At 42.5% G+C, this 17,604-nt stretch overlaps 1 protein-coding gene across 1 annotated transcript; it reads right to left on the bottom strand.

Annotated features, from left to right (window-relative positions):
* Nucleotides 1-10,417: 10,417 nt before the first annotated feature.
* Nucleotides 10,418-12,229, bottom strand: LOC306921619 (WD repeat-containing protein 1-like; the record flags this gene model as incomplete). The annotated part of the gene is made up of 1 exon (XM_079498836.1): nt 10,418-12,229. The coding sequence occupies one exon, from the start codon at nt 12,227-12,229 to the stop codon at nt 10,418-10,420; it is 1,812 nt and encodes a 603-aa protein (XP_079354962.1).
* Between the last annotated feature and the right edge of the window lie 5,375 nt (nt 12,230-17,604).

Below are 17,604 nucleotides of genomic sequence, written 5' to 3'. Positions count from 1 at the left end.
TTTGCCAACCACCCTCGGGTATGGGCACTGATGACGCGGAGGAGGGAACACGCCCACAGCGTCACCAGCAGGAATCGAACCCAGGACCTTCTAGCTGTGAGGCGACAGGACTATCGACTGTGCCACCGTGCCCCCGCACCCAAGCTTCTCAATGCAGGTGTGTAACCACACCACCAACAAATCTTCTGAAACCCCCCACTGAGCAATTTGAACAGCGTAATTGTCGATACGCCAACTAAGTGCCACACTTCAGGAAACTATTAGGATTTAGAAGACATTTGTAGAATCGGCCTGAGGTCTTAATGGGTTGAGTCAGACCGTGATGAAAACTTCTCCATTGGTGTCTCTGTGATTGAATAAAAGCCCAAACACATCCCTGTTCAAACACGATGCCTTTTCCTTGATTGGACTGAAAGGCAAAATAGAGGCAATCAGGCCCATGTGACAGTTTACAGGATACGGACTGGACTCAAGATGAATGGCTGCTCTACTTCTTGTGATGCTGGCTGTGGAATTGCCTTTTCAGATCCCTACTTAGAGTGGAAATGGAGGTCAATCGCACAAAGGGATGGGGACTAATATACACACTTGATGCCTGGGTTGTATTGATTCTTATTGTATTTATTTATTTTCTACATACTTGTGAACACTTGCATTTTCATTGCAATGGTAATTTAATAAAGGCTGAACTAGAAATGTGCGCTCCACGAAGTGTATATCTCTGGTGGTCTGGGTTGCCTAGCCAGGGTTGTGCACTGTAAGTAGTGGATTGGAACCACCTTTGGTAGAAAGGGGGTTGAGCTGTTGCCGTCCAAAAACAGTGGCGAAAACCCTTTTCGCAGTATCATTTCCAAAAAGTAAAGGCAGACCTACAGATGAAAAACCTATAGGACAGGCAAGTACATTTTTTAGACCGGGGTGAAACAACCGCTTACATAGCTTATGAAGTTAGCCAGTAACATATTTTTGTCAGAGGTTGCAGCCAGAGAGGCAGCATTAGCGCCTACCCTGGTCGAATGTCGAATTAGATTTTCCAACTGACTTCAGTTAATTCGAAATTCAACCAGGGGAGGCACTAATGCTTCAGAAATACCTTCACTTTTTGGAAACGATATCGATAGCTATACTACAGAGAACACCTATTTCTTGGAATCACATGGTGGCCTCTATAAGACTATAAAGTCTATAAGCCTCTCACCATGTGATTCCAAGAAATAGATTTGGACAGAATTAATCTGTTAGTAGCAACAAGCAATTTTAAGAAAATGCTAAATGGCACGAAGTGTAAGACTTACGGTTCAAGAGTTATAGGCCAAAATGTGGCCTGGTATAGCGCCCCCATCAGGGAGTTTGAAAAGTGTCTTCCATGGCCTGCCCTACTGGCATAACTGTGCATAAAACATTTATTGGTCTGATTTGACCCCGATGTGTGTGTGCTGAAACCCGTGCTGGAACCGGGTGGTTTTAATATCTGGATCTACCTCCAATGTGCTGTGGGAAATTTGTTACAGCACAGGTTTTGGCATTTCTTAACTTCCGACAGCTGTGTTTGTGTTTATATTTATGCATGATCACTCAGAGTGATTACAGAAGTAATTGTAGGACATCCTAGAGGTTGGCTCGTGAGACTAGTACTTGAGACAACCTCTCACTGCTTAGTGCTTTCACTGCTGGCAGAATGAACCCTTGGGCAGAATGCAGAAACAAAATTACATCCTAAGTTCCGAGAGGCATTTTGTATTTATATTATTGCCAACACTGAGGATCATCATCTCCAAATCTGAGGCCATGGTTCTCAGCAAGAAACCGATTGATTGTGCAGTCCCTATAGGGAATGAGACATTAACCCAGGTAAAGGAGTTCGGGGTCTTGTTGACGAGTGAGGGGAGGAAGGAGAAATAGATCAGCCAGAGAATCGGAGCAGGGGTGGTATTGCAGTCGCTGTACCGCGAGAGAGCTGAGCCAGAAGGTAAAGTGTTGGTCATGACTGAAAGAATAAGGTCGCAATACAAGTGGCCGAAATGAGTTCTCTCCGACGGGTGGCTGGCATCTCCCTTAGAGTCGCTGCTTCTTCGCTTGGAATGGAGCAAGCTTATGTGGTTCGGGTTAGGATGCCTCCCGAGCCTCTCCCTAGGGAGGTCCTTAAATATTTTATGAAGCCTTGTTCTTTCCCTGATGCTTTTCATTTTCCAAAAAGATTATTATAAATCACACCCGTAGTGAGGGGCGCTATCTTATCATCATACATATCATCACAATTTGCGTCCTCACTTTTCCGTCTTCAATTTTCTGCCCTCACTTTTTACTTCAATATGTACTTTGCTCAGCCAATCAAATCATCGCTATGGGGTGATCATCAAATCACAAGCCAATGTTTGTGTTCACACAAACCCAGAAAGCTGGGCATAAAAAATGAATGAAAAAAAGTAATAAAAACAAAACACAGGCACCTCACCTCAGAAAAAAGGACAGGTGTTTTCGATTAATCTAAAATTGTTACCCCGTTCTCGTTCTGCTGGTCATTGCATCTGGGTAGCTATCATTTTAATAATGTTGATGATTGATTGACAAATCAATAGACAGTGATTTGGAGATTGACAACAAGCTGCAGGACAGACTAAAAAATAAACAAAACTTTCCCTGACCGTCCCAGTGAGCAGAGTGCAGAGACCCAGTGACCTAGTTCAGATTCTCACGACTCCAGCCCACACAGAGGCTTTATTTAGAGACACCACGCTAGGCAACACACACACACACGCACGCACGCACGCGCACGCACAAACACACACACACACACACACACACACACACACACACACACACACACACACACACACACACACACACACACACACACACACACACACACACACACACACACACACACACACACACACACACACACACACACACACACACACACAGGCAGCGGTGGCCGAATGGATAGCGGCGCGGTCTAGATACCGGAAGGTTCCCAGTTCGAACCAGCCGTCCGACACGTTAAAATTACCACCGCTGAAATGCCCTTGAACAAGGCATCAACCACTACGATGAAATGTGTTCTATGAGCAGGGCCTGGCTGGAAACAAGTTCTTGAGCTTAGCCCAGATACCCTGGGTAAATATAGATTTCATTTCATTTCATTTCATTTCACACACACACACACACACACACACACACACACACACACACACACACACACACACACCATGATGATTATAATACCTTAAAGGGTAAGACCACTTTTGTAGAGGTTTGGGTTGTGTAGTTACCTTGCCATGATGTAAAAATAATTGCTCCAGTGATTAGAAATTGATAATTCAAAATATGCTCCTCATTGACTTACATTGTACACTGAAACAGCTCTCAAAATCACTCTTTTAGTTCGTAAACAAACACAAAGTTGTTTCAGACAATATAGAGCAACACCAAAACTCATGTGGTTTTATTTTTTCATAAAAATTTTAACTTCCTGTTGATTTGTCCATTTCTATTCAGAAGAAAACCCGGACTGGATCCATGGATCCGGATCCAGATCTTCATATAGTAAAATCAACAGGAAGTTACCATTTTTATGAAGAAATAAAACCACATGAGTTTTGGTGTTGCTCTATATTGTCTGAAACAACTTTGTTTGTGTTTGTTTACATACTAAAAGAGTGACTTTGAGAGCTGTTTCAGCACAATGTATGTCAATGAGGAGCATATTTTGAATTATCAATTTCTAATCACTGGAGAAATTATTTTTGATTTCTTGTCCACATTTGGAGTTACATCATGGCAAGGTAACTACACAACCCAAACCTCTAAAAAAGTGGTCTTACCCTTTAATTCCAATCAGGATTGATTATCTTGCATGAAATTATTCTGTAGACGGCTTGTGTCCAGGCTTAATTCCCTGTCAGCTACTGATATTCAGAAACACTGCAACAGGAAATACACTTTAGAATGTGTACGTTGTTTAAGTGTGAAAAGAGCCACTGAAGAAGCGTTCCATAATGACGTCTCAACAAATTTCATATCATAAAAGAGCTTGTTCAAAGCTGTTTGAGGGACATGGGGATATTTGCTAAGTAAATGAGCTTTGTTTTTTTTTGGTGAAAGTACCCTTTTTAGTGACTACTGATTAGCAGCTTCCCGATGGATGCTGTGATGCTCTTTCAGCCAATTTGACAAGGCTGCTGCATACTGAACAGCCCTCAGGCATGATCGAGACAAGAGAGACATGTTGAGGGAGGTGCAGGTGCAGAGAGGTCGTGCACTCTGATGATGAATGGTAAAGAGTGTCAGCACACGTACATTTCAATGCAAATGTCATGCATTAGCATACATACTACATCCATCTATTCATGGGATGGAGGGAAGCTATTGAATTTAAACTATGGGGAAGATCCTTTGGAGATCCACGGAGAAGAACAACCCATCAGGGAGGTATTCTCTAGATGGCATAATCTATTAAACTTCTTGGTTGATCTCTTCACAGGATTAGACTGTCGAGGATGCAATTGTGAAAAATAATGATTGGGTAGTTGCAGCTTCAGTTATTCATGTCACGTTTGATTCATTTGAGCACATAATGGAAGCATGATGACTGATGAGTGCTTAACTTCATGTTATAACAACACTGAAGAAGGCTTGCACTGAATGTGTACACTGTACAGTGTGTTGATTGTTTGCTGCCCGCCCATGCCTTTACAATAAAGGTAACGTAAGGACATTTCTGTGAGTGCCGGCAATTCCTGAATGTTATATTAACCTTAAGCTCTTTGAATAAACCTGGTTGTGTTAAAGAGCAATACTTGAGTCTATGATTGCTAGCTCAAAGGCTGGACAATTCTGGTCTCATATTTTGCCACAGTGTTTTCATTGTGTGTTTACATGCATGTGTATGTATGCATGAACACTCATCCTTATTGTAGATAAAAGAGAGAAGACGGGAAATGCCAAGGAAGAGCTGTATTATGGATGGCTTGTTCAAGATAGGTCACCGGTGTCCATGTGTTGGGCTCAGAGTTTTGGTACTGAGGGATGCTATCCTGCCAACACCTTTCCTTTTACCATCTCCTCTCACTTGCACCAGTTGACCCTGTTTAGCAGTAACCATAGAAACTCTTTGGGAGCCTGTTTAATCATTGAGTGAATGGAGAAGAGACACAAAGTCCATCTGGTTACCTTAGCTGGATCCAAACTTCAGCTTCACCATGAATCAGATGCAGCCTGCATCGATATCCCACTCTACTGCATGGATCCTCCACTCCCTGCACCTTGAATACACATTTTCACATTCACAATTCACATTCACATTCACAAGTGACACATGAAAGGATTTCTGTAGGCTCTAGCTAATTGGGGTTTATGTTATATTTTGGGGATCTAAGGGTTTGAGGTCAGATGTAGAGTTGCTGGCCGGCTCCATATACAGTATGTATGTACTGTAGATCTAGGTGATGATCCAGTCTTCTCCATGTATGGCTATCCAGGGTTTGATGAGGTCAGTGTCGTGATCTTCATATGGAGACGGCCATATGGATCGTGTCACAAGGCCAATATATGGTGGCGTGATGGACGGACTGACTGACTGACAGACAGGTTTGTCAGGTTTTCATAGTAATCTGTGACCGTGGTCGCAATAATGAACAGATTAAAACAGGTGAATAAATAAGTACGTGGTTAATACTCAGCTGATCAGGCCATATCAATTTATCTTGGAACAAACAATACATCACCTACAATCTTGTCCAAAACAATGAAAATAACGAATTACTTGCGCAAGCAGAGCGTGCAAGTAATGTTATCAGTCAGGTGCTACGATGCGTGTGTTCGGGGCCAGCACATGTTATGACGTCAAATGCTGGCCCCAAGCTGACCGTGCAGGTATGTTTTCCGTCATACCACGAAGCATATGTCCCATGACGTGATGAAGATATGTACCAATGTCCCTTAGAATGCACGTGATATGATGTCATACGGACATACGGAAGCTGACCGTGCAGGTATGCTTTCCGTGAACCGTGATGAGGATTATGTACCAACGCCAGGGTATAATTGGTTGACGATGGTGACGTAATGATGATATGTTTCAGTGTCAAGTACATACGCATCAAACCACCCAGCTAACCACATTATACCACCAACCACTCAGAAACTACATAATACATACATATAGACATATACACATATATGGGCATATGACGTGATGAATATATGTACCAATGTCAGGGTATAATTGATGGTGACGTAACGATGACGTGTTCCAGTGTGATCTCGAAAAACGTATAATGAATTACCATCATTATTCTTCAACTCTAAGTAAGGTATTCTCTGTGTAAGGAGATACCATCGAGACCAAGATACCACTAACCAACTCAGAAATTACAGATACATAGACATAGACATATGCAAGCTGGAAGAGTTCAGACTAACACATATTCCAAGTTCTACAGGAGCTGCTGAAAGAGGACGAGAGCACTCTGGAGAGCACGTGGAAGGAGATAAAGAGGCTTTAACATCTATGTCCAAGGAAGTGCTTGGCCCCAAGAATTAGCTATGACAAATAGCTAAATCTAATAATTCAATATGTGAGGCTAAGATTTGAAAGTTTATAGCGGTCTACAGCACTTGCACGCTCTGCTTGCGCACTAGTAGGCCATAAATGGCCTACTTGTGTGCAACAAGCAAGTAGGCACTCGACAGAGTGCAGTTCTAGTTATATTTGTATTGGTATGACCATGACGGGCCCACGGGTTGAGTACCACTGTTCGACCATTTACTGTAGGTCTTCATCAGACAAATGTCACACACTTGCCTGATCGAAGACCTAAATGGTGGAAATGTTGCGGCTTGGATATTGCGGCAATTCCACAGCACCTCCTGTGCCACGTGCGTACACCCGCAAAGCACAGTGCCAGAGAGAGACACAGAGCACCGCAGACCGCAGCACTTACGATGCATATGCACACAGTGAGACCACCTGTCATGTGCACATGTGCACGTTAGACACACACTGCTCAGTTAAGGCCTGCATGTCTGATTAAGGTGACAACATGACAACATACCACATGCAGTGCACCTGTGATGCATGCACATCATTCGTGCGCACCGGACGGAGAACAGGGAGAGGGATGCAGTTTGATGTTACTGCATCCGACAGTAGTATTATTCAGGTGTGCGTGTGCCTCACAGTACTTGATCATCCTGTGAAGAAAAACATTAACATTGTTACATGCAAAAATATAATAATGTACATCCAATGCTGCTATGACAACTTTAGACACCAACTTTGGGACATTTCTATCCTATGGGGCTGCTCATGCAGTCATGGAATATAGAGAAGCATGCATGTTTAATTGTGAGGAAATTCAATTCTAGCAACATAGTTGCACCTCATTTAGGCTGTTTTCCTGTTCTATCTGTGCATGCCTGATATGGATCCTTGATATGCATTGTGACGCATTGTGAGCTTTGATCAGCTATTTCAGCATGTGACACTGTTTTATGATACATCTGTGCAGGTATACAGTACACAGTCTCTGTGTCTAGCTGTCAAACTGTGACTAACTGTGGAATTGAGCATCATGAAAGGCACACATGTTGTATGCCATATGCGCCATGTTGGATTAATGACAAATCACACTTGTGTGAAGTGAGGGGCGTCCACTGTCACTGCCACATGACATCACTGCTTAAACAAACATTGAAATTACATAGACTTGGCTTGTTGTTTGTTAAGCAAACATGAAAACATTAAAAAGTCCAACTTGGCTGCTACAAGACAAAACGAGTACTGCTGTTTTTAAGGGGCGCTAGCCCCTCCAATGCATGGATTTCCAAAGTTACGTCATAGGCCATCCAAGTCTATGGACTTTACTGTTTGTTTAGGTTAAATTAGGTCACAACAAACGCCCCTCAAACATATTGCAGAATAGATCTCACCTCACTCAGGGGGAAGAGTGGCTGTTTGGGAACTGTAACAGTACCTTTTAACAGCGGGCGAGCATCGGCCGTTATCGCCTGAAAAGATGAATTATTTTTATATTTTCGGGCGACGTTGCTCCGCCCACTTTTCAACCATCGCCTGTTCGCCTGCTATCGCCGGTAGTTGCCGGGTCCCATAGACAGATAATGCACTTCCGGAAAATTCGTCTGGCTGTCGCCCGCTGTTAAAACGTACTGTAAGGTTCCAGGTTTGATTCATGGCTCTTCCTGGATGTGTGTCCTTGAGCAAGCTAGATGCTGAGCCCCTACAGTAACTGTTCCCAATGAGGGTGCCTTGCATGGTTACCTCCAGTCCAATGCCAGTGTGTGAATTGTTCAATTAGCAAGGTTATAAATAATAGTTAACTAAACACTAAGTAAAACTGTATTGTGTGCAGTGTTTACAAAACTAAAAGTAAAATCTGAGAAAATGTCCCTGCAAAAAGCTACAAGCTAAACTTTTCGAATCTCGCCCCTGATAAATACGCCATATTCCTACAATAAAAAAACTAAAACGAAGAAAGACAAAACAAATACTGACTGAGCCTTGCTCTTTTCAAAAAACTAGGAAACGTGCTTTAATACCTGATCACAACTAAACTGAAATTGAAAACAAAAAGTCAATGAAATAAAGAAAATCACACGTTTGAAGTGAGTGGTGCCTTTCTCACTATGATGACGTCTGATGTCAACAACATGATGTCCAATCATATGAGCACATTCCATGCTCAAACGGACAGACAGACAGACATACGGACAGACAGACAGAGAAAGATAGCTGTGTGTAGGAGAGGTTACACCACTCAAACATTAACGAATCAAAAAATGCAAAACTAGCACATTTAAAGCGATTTAGATAGATTAAGGCTCTATAGAAATGCAGCCCATTTATGTAATATCAAAGATCTGTGTTCATTGCATTTGAAACATTTTTCACAGTATTGAAGTGCTAATAGTCACAAATGAATATTTATTGTGCGTGTACTTTACCATTTTTCATTGTGCCTTTAGTTTCTTTATGCATGTACAGTATGTCCATGTTTGTCCACGCTGGTCGCGGTTGCCGGTCAGCCACATATGTATCCTGCCCGCCTGTGCTATTGATCTGACTGCAGGGCTTCTGGTCAGGCCTTTGCCTCGTCTCCTTATCAAACATTGTGTTTCACACTGCAAATATCCAACAAAAGAAGCTGACTCATCCAAGCAAAATATAGATTAACCTAGATACACTCGATATAGCGCAGCTGCAGGGGTATGAAATGTGTTTTTGTGTGGTGTACTGTGTGAGTGTTCTCATGCCTGTGGACAACAAAACATCCAAAGCTCTAGGCAAAAAGCTGAAAACAAATAAAACAAAAAAACACCCACAATCAGGGGTCACCTGGCTTGTTGTTTTTGTCAAAATTATTATTTTTTCATGGACATACAGATGAGTGGACAATAACAGAAACACAAAGTGCTATCCCTGAATGACCATAACAGGTCTGTTTATACACTCTCAGAGTTATGGGGATTATAGTGAACTCCTAATATGCCATACATAGATAGTGTCATAGTTAATAAGTGTCATACATATTCTGAAGAATACCTGGAGACATTCAGTAATTGGGTCTTATGATCAAAATAAGAACATTATAATATATATTAGTGTAAAAAAGAAAATCAAACATTTGCCACGGACAAGACCAAGTCTTTGCCACAGACACATATTGATAACCCCAATTTACTTTTTTTGAAATCCTTCTGAGCTTCATCAAACTGTTGGAACCGACGTTATTTTGGTACAGGGCTGTATTTGTATGCTGTACCCTTAAATGCAGCTTGCTTTTTAGCAAGTGCTGGGCTGAGGTATATCAAGACGTAAGTAACTTCTACAGCTTGGTTCCTGGCCCAACAGCCTCATTCTGCTAGAATCTGGAAAAACAAAGTAGAAATGTAGAAATGGATGAGGGAATTTTCCTTGGAGCTTGTAGTGGATTCTTGGATCAGGAAAGATACATTCCTCCTTAAGTGTGGTACTCTGCTTTGGGATTCCTGCAGACAATATTTACGCATAGAAATGAGCACAGTAGTTGTGGCTTCTTAGGGTGTAACTTACTTGAAGTTTTGTACTTGTCGGAGATGTTCCCTGCACACAATGCCAGCTCCCTGCTTTGTGACACCATGTGTAGGTGGGCTTTGTGCACTGCTAGCATGTTTGGTATTCTTAGAATTGCAGTCAAGGAAAACTGTCAGAATTCACAGAGAAAGAAATAGCGAAAGGTAGACTGGGACCCCCCTACTACACACGCTACATTACAACCAGAAGTGATTGAGTATTATCTGGCATTGTTTGCAATGGAAAAACATTTGATATTTCTCAATGGGAGCTTTTCCCCTACCATAATGACAATGGCAGAAAGGAGGGTGAGTTCTACAACAGTCCGTGTTTCCCGTGTTTGGATCAGAATTTAACAGTCCACTGTTTCACACTGGCATCATGAGAGGTGGTGGCGAGGGTGTGCTCATCAACCCAGGCCAGGGCGCTGACATGGTGCAGTTTGTGGGCATCTGCAAGCCTGACTCTCTTATCCGAGTCGTTGACAGTCCAGACAAACATCATCATGTCCATCCCACCACTGGCAAAGTGCTCGCTGTCGGGGGACCAGGCCAAAGATGCAATTCTCGCGTGGTGCCCGTAGAACTCATCTTTGACGGCATAGTTGTCTGCTACAGTGAAGACCGTGATCACCTTCTCGTCCGTGACTGCGAGGTAGGCTCCGTCGTAGGAGTAGTCCATTACGGTGATGGGCCCCTTAACCTCCAGGGTCTTGTCTTCCTTCAGCGTGCTACCCTCGATGGAGTACAGATGGATTTTCCCTTTGGCGTCGCCCACTGCAGCAGTAGTGCCTCCACAGTGCAGGGTTCCAGCCTCTGGATTGAAGCCCAGGTTGTCCAACGTGAACACCTTCTTCTTGTCCTTCAGCAAGACCAAGTGCTCAATGCACACGGCCAGTGCCAGCCCCCCTGGTGCTACTGACACACACTTAGGCTGGGAATCCATCTTCACCACATCAGAGTCACTATACTCCTTTTTGTTGAGATTGATGTAGCGTACTGTATCGTCCATGCTGCAGGTCACCAACTGGCCTGCTTCATCCACTACCATCTTGCTCACCTGGTTAGTATGGCCCTTGCCCACAAATGTATCGTTCTCCCCAGTTTCCGAGTCCCAGTAATTGATGTGTCCGTCGTGACTGCCGGTGTAGATGGTTGTCCGGTCGTTTTTGTGCACCGCTATTGAATGGATGGAGTTGATGTGACCCTTGATTGTCCGCAGTGGCCGGTCTGGGTTGTTCTTGTCCAGGTAATTGATGTATCCTGCCAAGGAGATGCTGAGGAGGTGATCTTTCTGCCACAGGCACCCGAGCTGCTGGTCCATAACATCAGGGCCCATGTTGAAAGTAATGACAGCCGTGCCTGCGCCGACATCCCACAGCTTCACAGTCTTGTCCCCTGAGGCAGAGATCAGCTGGGAGCTGTCGGGGCTCCAGCTCACCCCATAAACGCCTCCATCATGGGCCTTCTCTCCGCCCAGTGAGGATATCTTTTCACCAGTACTTCCATCATACAAATGGATTTGACCGTCTGCACCAGCTGTAACAAACCGGCTTCCATCCGGGGAAAAACGCACGCAGTTGACAAAGCCGCTGTGGTCGTCTCTTGTGTTCTTGAACTTGAAGGGGGGGCCTTCTGAGAGAGCGACTTTGGTGTCATCACTACCAGTGATCAGAAAGATTGGCCGTGTCTGCCTGATGTCTGCGCTGTTTATGACTTTGGAGTGCCCAATCACCTCGCCCACTGAGGAGCCGGTATCCATTAAGAACACGGCACCAAACTTGTTCTGTCCCTCCCCCACAACGGCAATCCTTTGGCTGTCCTCCGTCCAGGCAATATCCTTGATCATCCCACAAAATGGCTGGTACTCATGTTTGAGCAAGTGTTCCTTCTGGGTGGTGTCCCAGATTCTGATCTTTCCTGACACATCTGCAGAGGCGATGTAGAAACCACTGGGTGCATACTTGGCAACAGTCACTTGTTGTGCATGCTCTGTGTAAATTTCAGCTATTGCAGGGTTTTCAATGTTCCTGATAATGACGCTCTTCCCGTTGGTGTAGAGAAAATTGATGCCTTTGGGATCTCGGCCGAGCACTTTGGCAACACCTCGCGTTACTGACGGCAGACAGGCAAATACATGTTTGAATTCAAGCGACATTTCCACTGCTGTTGGTTTAATATTATGGCTGCAGTCTTCGACATATTATATAGGTTGAACAAGGCACTGGTCTGGTGTCACACACAACACAAACCGTTGTCATGCAACGCAGACTTGCTCTGCCGTTCATTCAATGCTAAGGGAAAGCTAACACCTTTAATGGTACATTACCGCTATCTTTTCCATTTAAAGAAAATCAGTTTGGGTATCCATTGTAAGTGGGCCAGAGAAATGTATTGGTCTGTGTGTGTACAATGTATGACGTGTGTGACTGCGATCGGTGACAGACCAGACCTACTTCTCATTCTGGAACTAATGGCCTTGGCCCTTGAGAGAGGTATTAGCCATGTGATGTAGTAAATTAATAGATGCATGCATAGTCAGTTTTTCCAGACGAATTGAGAGTTTAGTACTGTACATATTAGTCACACAACTCTGTTAGGCTGTCATGGTAGTTTGCTAAGAAATGATAATGAGCGCGATATATATGTTTTTCCATTTGTCAATAAAATTGTCTACAGTGATTTGACTAATTATTTTGACTGGAGGCCTGCTGTTCAATAAATGGTGAAAAAGCAACCTAGCACCTAATAGTAAATGTTGACACTGCTAGATTAATTCCATACATTTATATTTGTTGTTGGGAAATCTAGTGCAATAATTCAATATAGCATAAAAAGCAGCTCCAATGTGTCATTTTCATAACAGAGTATTTTGTGTGTCTTAAGTAACAGGTCTTATGACTTAACTTAAGACCAGGTGTGGCTAATGCAGTTTGGCCACTCAAAACAGCCAAATATGCTCTGGTCAGTTCCAGTTTTTATCATCTGAGGCTGCTTGCAAAAATCAAGTCTGTGCTATCCTTTATAGGGATTTTGAGCGGGTCATCCATGCCTTTATTTCTACATGTTTGGACTACTCACTACTGTAACGCACTTTATGTTGGTTTAAAATTAAACCATGCCTTCCTGGCTCGCCTCAAGCTAATCCAAAACTCTGCCACACGTCTACTAACAGGAACTCGCAGGCGTGAGCATATTACACCTGTTCTGGCCTCCCTTCACTGGCTCCCTGTTCGTTTTAGAGTTGATTTTAAAATGTTATTGTTGGTGTAACGAAGACTCTCACTTCCATTCATATTAGCCGAACTGGGAGAGTGTTCGTTGGATATACAGTCTCCATATATGGGGATATCCGACTAGGACGCTGGGGCTATATGATATATGATATGTCCAATATGACAATCCCTATATTTGGGCCCGAGCCGACCTAGTGCTGATATCAGATAGATGTGGTAGAACTATATATGGATAGATCTAACTGGCTTAGTCATCGTGACAAGCCTGGTCGGAGAATATATAAAGGGTCGGCTTCAGGGAGAAGGCAGAAGTCGAAGCATCCTGGTTTAAGTTCTAATCGGACACCACTGCTGGGGTCCTAACCTAAGTAATCAGCAATAGAGCCTTGAGCTATTTTATAGTTGTTTTTTAAATCATTGTTCTGTACTTTGTGTTCTTGCTGTTGTTTTTCTTTGTTTTAGCTATAGTGTATTTGGTTTTTATTTATCCTGTACAACAATTTGTAAACCTTGAGTTTTGAAACGTGCTATATAAATAAAGTGGATTGGATTGGAAGTTACACCTGTGAGTAAAAGTACAGTACTTAGGTTTTATTTATTAGCACGTAAAAAAAGTTAAAAACAGAAGAAAGATACATGTTAATATTGTGCAGGAGAAGTTAGAAGCCAAAAGGCTTATCGAGAACTTCCCCTAAAAGTATACACATTAAAAATACCAGTTATATATATATATATATATATATATATATATACACAGACATAATATATATTACAAGCATAATAATCTCCTGCCTATAGACCTACCCGACAGGCTTCTTTTGTTTAAAGCGGGAAATTTGGTATATAGTCTTTTTTATTGGCCTAAAATATTGTCTATATACATACATTCATGAAGCCACTTGCTGACTGGCTGTTAGTATTGGGCAATCTTTTTTATAGGGGTTTCTTGTGACCCTACCATTAACATCCTATTGCTGGCAAAAGCATTAGTTTTGCACAAAATACACTCCTTGGGCTAAAAGCAGCCATAGTCACTTGCCCAAATGTACCCAAAATGTGCTGACCTCATCACATTTGTCATGATGTCTATGGCCGTTTTTAGCCCAAGGAGTGTATTTTGTGCAAAACTAATGCTTGGAATGGATTCATAATCATGAAAACCCCCTAGTTTGACATGTCACATGCTACTTAAAGCAAAAGGAAAGTTTGACATTTTTGCCTGCCATAGGATGTTAATGGTAGAGTCACAAGAAACCCCTATAAAAAAAATTGGTCAATACTTTCAGCCGGTCAGCAAGTGGATTCATGAATGTATGTATATAGACAATATTTTAGGCCAATAAAAAAAGACTATATACCAAATTCCCCACCCGTCCACCTCGGCTGCCGGACTAAGATGTTTTTTGCCTAGGATCAACGGCATTCCAAATAATAGACCCTCTATGTCTTATTGAGAACTGCCTAAGAGAAGTACAACTATAAGGTATGTTCAGTAATTGGATTGACGTGTGGCATATAAATGAATATCTGAATTAAAAGAAAATAAATACTTAAAACCCTTTGGAAGGTTGTGACAGTCATAAATGCATTTGTACACAAATATAACTGCAAAGAATTTACCTCAGACTTAATTGGGCCATTAATTTGACATTGTTCAATGCCCCCCGTCCCTTCCTTAGTCCCTCCCACCATCGAGACTGAGGTGGGCGGGGATAAGCGGTGAGGAGGGCAGGGAGAGCTGATGATCGACAGACAATAGCGCCCCACTTCCAATAGCAGGATATTTTGGTATTGCAGCTGAAATGCCTTGGAATAACACACTGACAGAACATGAAAATTCATTATCTGAGTGGTTGTTTAGGTATAGGCTTCAGTATGTAAAAAAAAATGAGGCCAATATTTATATAATTAATTTGATTTTAAATTCATGGTGTGGCCCCTTTAAGTAAGTGTACTTTACACCACTGAATCTTTTACAGCGTTCCAGTACTCGCCCCTCTGAAGGTTAGGTCAAATGCAGTAGTTGTCATAGTGACAAGATGCTGCCCTGACAGCACTCAGGCCTGATGGGCGAGGCAATTGCCATATCAATTAGACAAGAAAGCCTGCTCTCAAAGCTTTCAAGCAGACAATGTGATAGTATAGAGGGGATGCTAGGCAGTGTGGTTGCCAGGTGTTACCTAAATGCCTGGGTTACATAACTACACAGACACATATACACACTGATGAAAAAGCACCTGGGGTAGTGAAGCATGGGCTGATTGTATTATTGTGGTCTTACGGTAACGAGGACCATCTGGGATAAACTCCCGGAATACATTGACCTGCATGTCACCAATCAGCCACAGGCTTTTTCGCGCAGACGAAATGAAAGCCTGGGTATCGAGGCTAGCCACAGGCTACCAATGTATGTACTCCTCTTGTTGGCATGCAGAGAATACAGGAGGTGCAATCAATCAAAAGACACAACAGCAGCCGTCATCAATATGGCAAAGACTTGGTTTTGTCTGTGGCACATTTTTCATTTTCTTTTTGACATTATGTTCTTATTTTGATCATTCTCTGAATATCTATGGCACTTATTTACTATATGACACTATGGCACTAGTTCTAGTGGTTCTCAAATGTTTTATTTGCAAAGACCCCCATAACTCTGAGTGTACAAATGGAACCAAATGGACCCACAACGGTCCAATGTCCATTTGGTTCCATTTGTTCCCTCTCAGAGTTACAGACCTGTTATGGTCATTCAGGGCTAGTTCTTTATGCTGGTTGTTTCTGGTAATATTATTGTCCACTCATTTTGTATGTCCATGGCAACATTTCTAATTTGGACCACTACCACAAGCCAACATGGCGATGACCCCTGAACAACAAATTACCCACTTGCCTTCCTTTCTTCTTGGAACCAATTACAAGCTATACTTCTGCTTGGGAGGGTTTGGATGTAAATTAGAGATTTTAAATGCTCGGAGACTTGGAGAGTGCAAATCAAAAACCCATCAATAGGAGTGTGAGGGTGTGGTGGTGGTGGTGTTTCATGCTCCAAGCTTGTATTTATATCTGTTATGTAACAGCCACGGTGAATGCAGCATATAGCTCATTGATCTACAATATACTATGATGAAGCACCCTACTGTAGATGGAAAGGAAGGTGTGGCTTGATGTAAATCTTGCCTGTTCCATATTTACTTACAGTAAAACCTGCACGGGTCCATTTGGACACTTTCAGAGCTAGATTAACACACACCATGTTGTGCTGTGTAGATCTTACCTTCTGAAACGATGTTATCGCATGTGATGCAATAGAGGCCTATGTGGCAATAAGACTTATGCTGTAAAAATGCTATTCATCAGCGTGATCTCATGCATTTCATTTGATTACACAGTAAGTCATGGACCTATTGATTTTATTCTTGCATCATTCTTGAGGAGGTATTGTATAATACATCGTCTCTGTCGGGTGGAAACCTCATATGTCCAATACTGTTACAGTTGGAGGCCATCGATATTGTCCTTTTCTTTTTGCTGAGGTTTGCATGATCTGCGCAAAAGGACAGTTAACCCATTTTGGGCGGGAACCCCTTTTGGTGTTTTAAACATGTTATAATTTAGCTATTGAAAAATAGCAGATCTACAAGCTCATAGCGCGCCACCGAGTGGCGCGCTACGAGCTTGTAGGTCTGGTATTTTTGAAAAATCGTGAAAATATTTATTTCAGAAAACTGGAGGATTTAGAAGGATCTTTTAAAATTTTGAGGTATGGCCTAAATGGGTCAAATGATAAGGGACAATATCGGTGGCACCCAACTGTAAACAAGCTCAAAACACGTCGATTCACGCTTCGAGCTTGTGGATCTGCTACTTTTGATGCTTTTGTGTGACACTATGATCAAGTAGGGCATTCATTTCTGAAAGAAGAATATGGAGATAAGAGGCTACTGCCCGACAGCGACAATATATCAAGCTAATGAAAAAAGAAGAAAAAAAAGAGCCTGGGATGAAAAGAAGAACATGTGCACTTGAATATACTAAACTGCACCTCATGTGCTGTACCACACATACATGCTGAGTTGCTTATCATTTGTCGTTCATTTTTTGTAGAGATTGTATAGTTTAAATGGTTTTATACCGAGATTTCTAGGGTGCAAATGTTATAATGTGGCGAGGGGCAACATTTATTCTGATTTGAAGTGCAGTAGCCTATTCACGACGTTCTACATGGGCATCTGTGCACTCTCTGGGCTTATTATTATTCAGTATGGGCACTTAACCCGAATTCTGCATTCGTGAAAGC

Source organism: Electrona antarctica, assembly GCF_951216825.1.
Source record: "Electrona antarctica genome assembly, chromosome: 4".
Lineage (NCBI taxonomy): Eukaryota > Metazoa > Chordata > Actinopteri > Myctophiformes > Myctophidae > Electrona > Electrona antarctica.
This window is presented reverse-complemented; position numbering and strand designations above follow the sequence as displayed.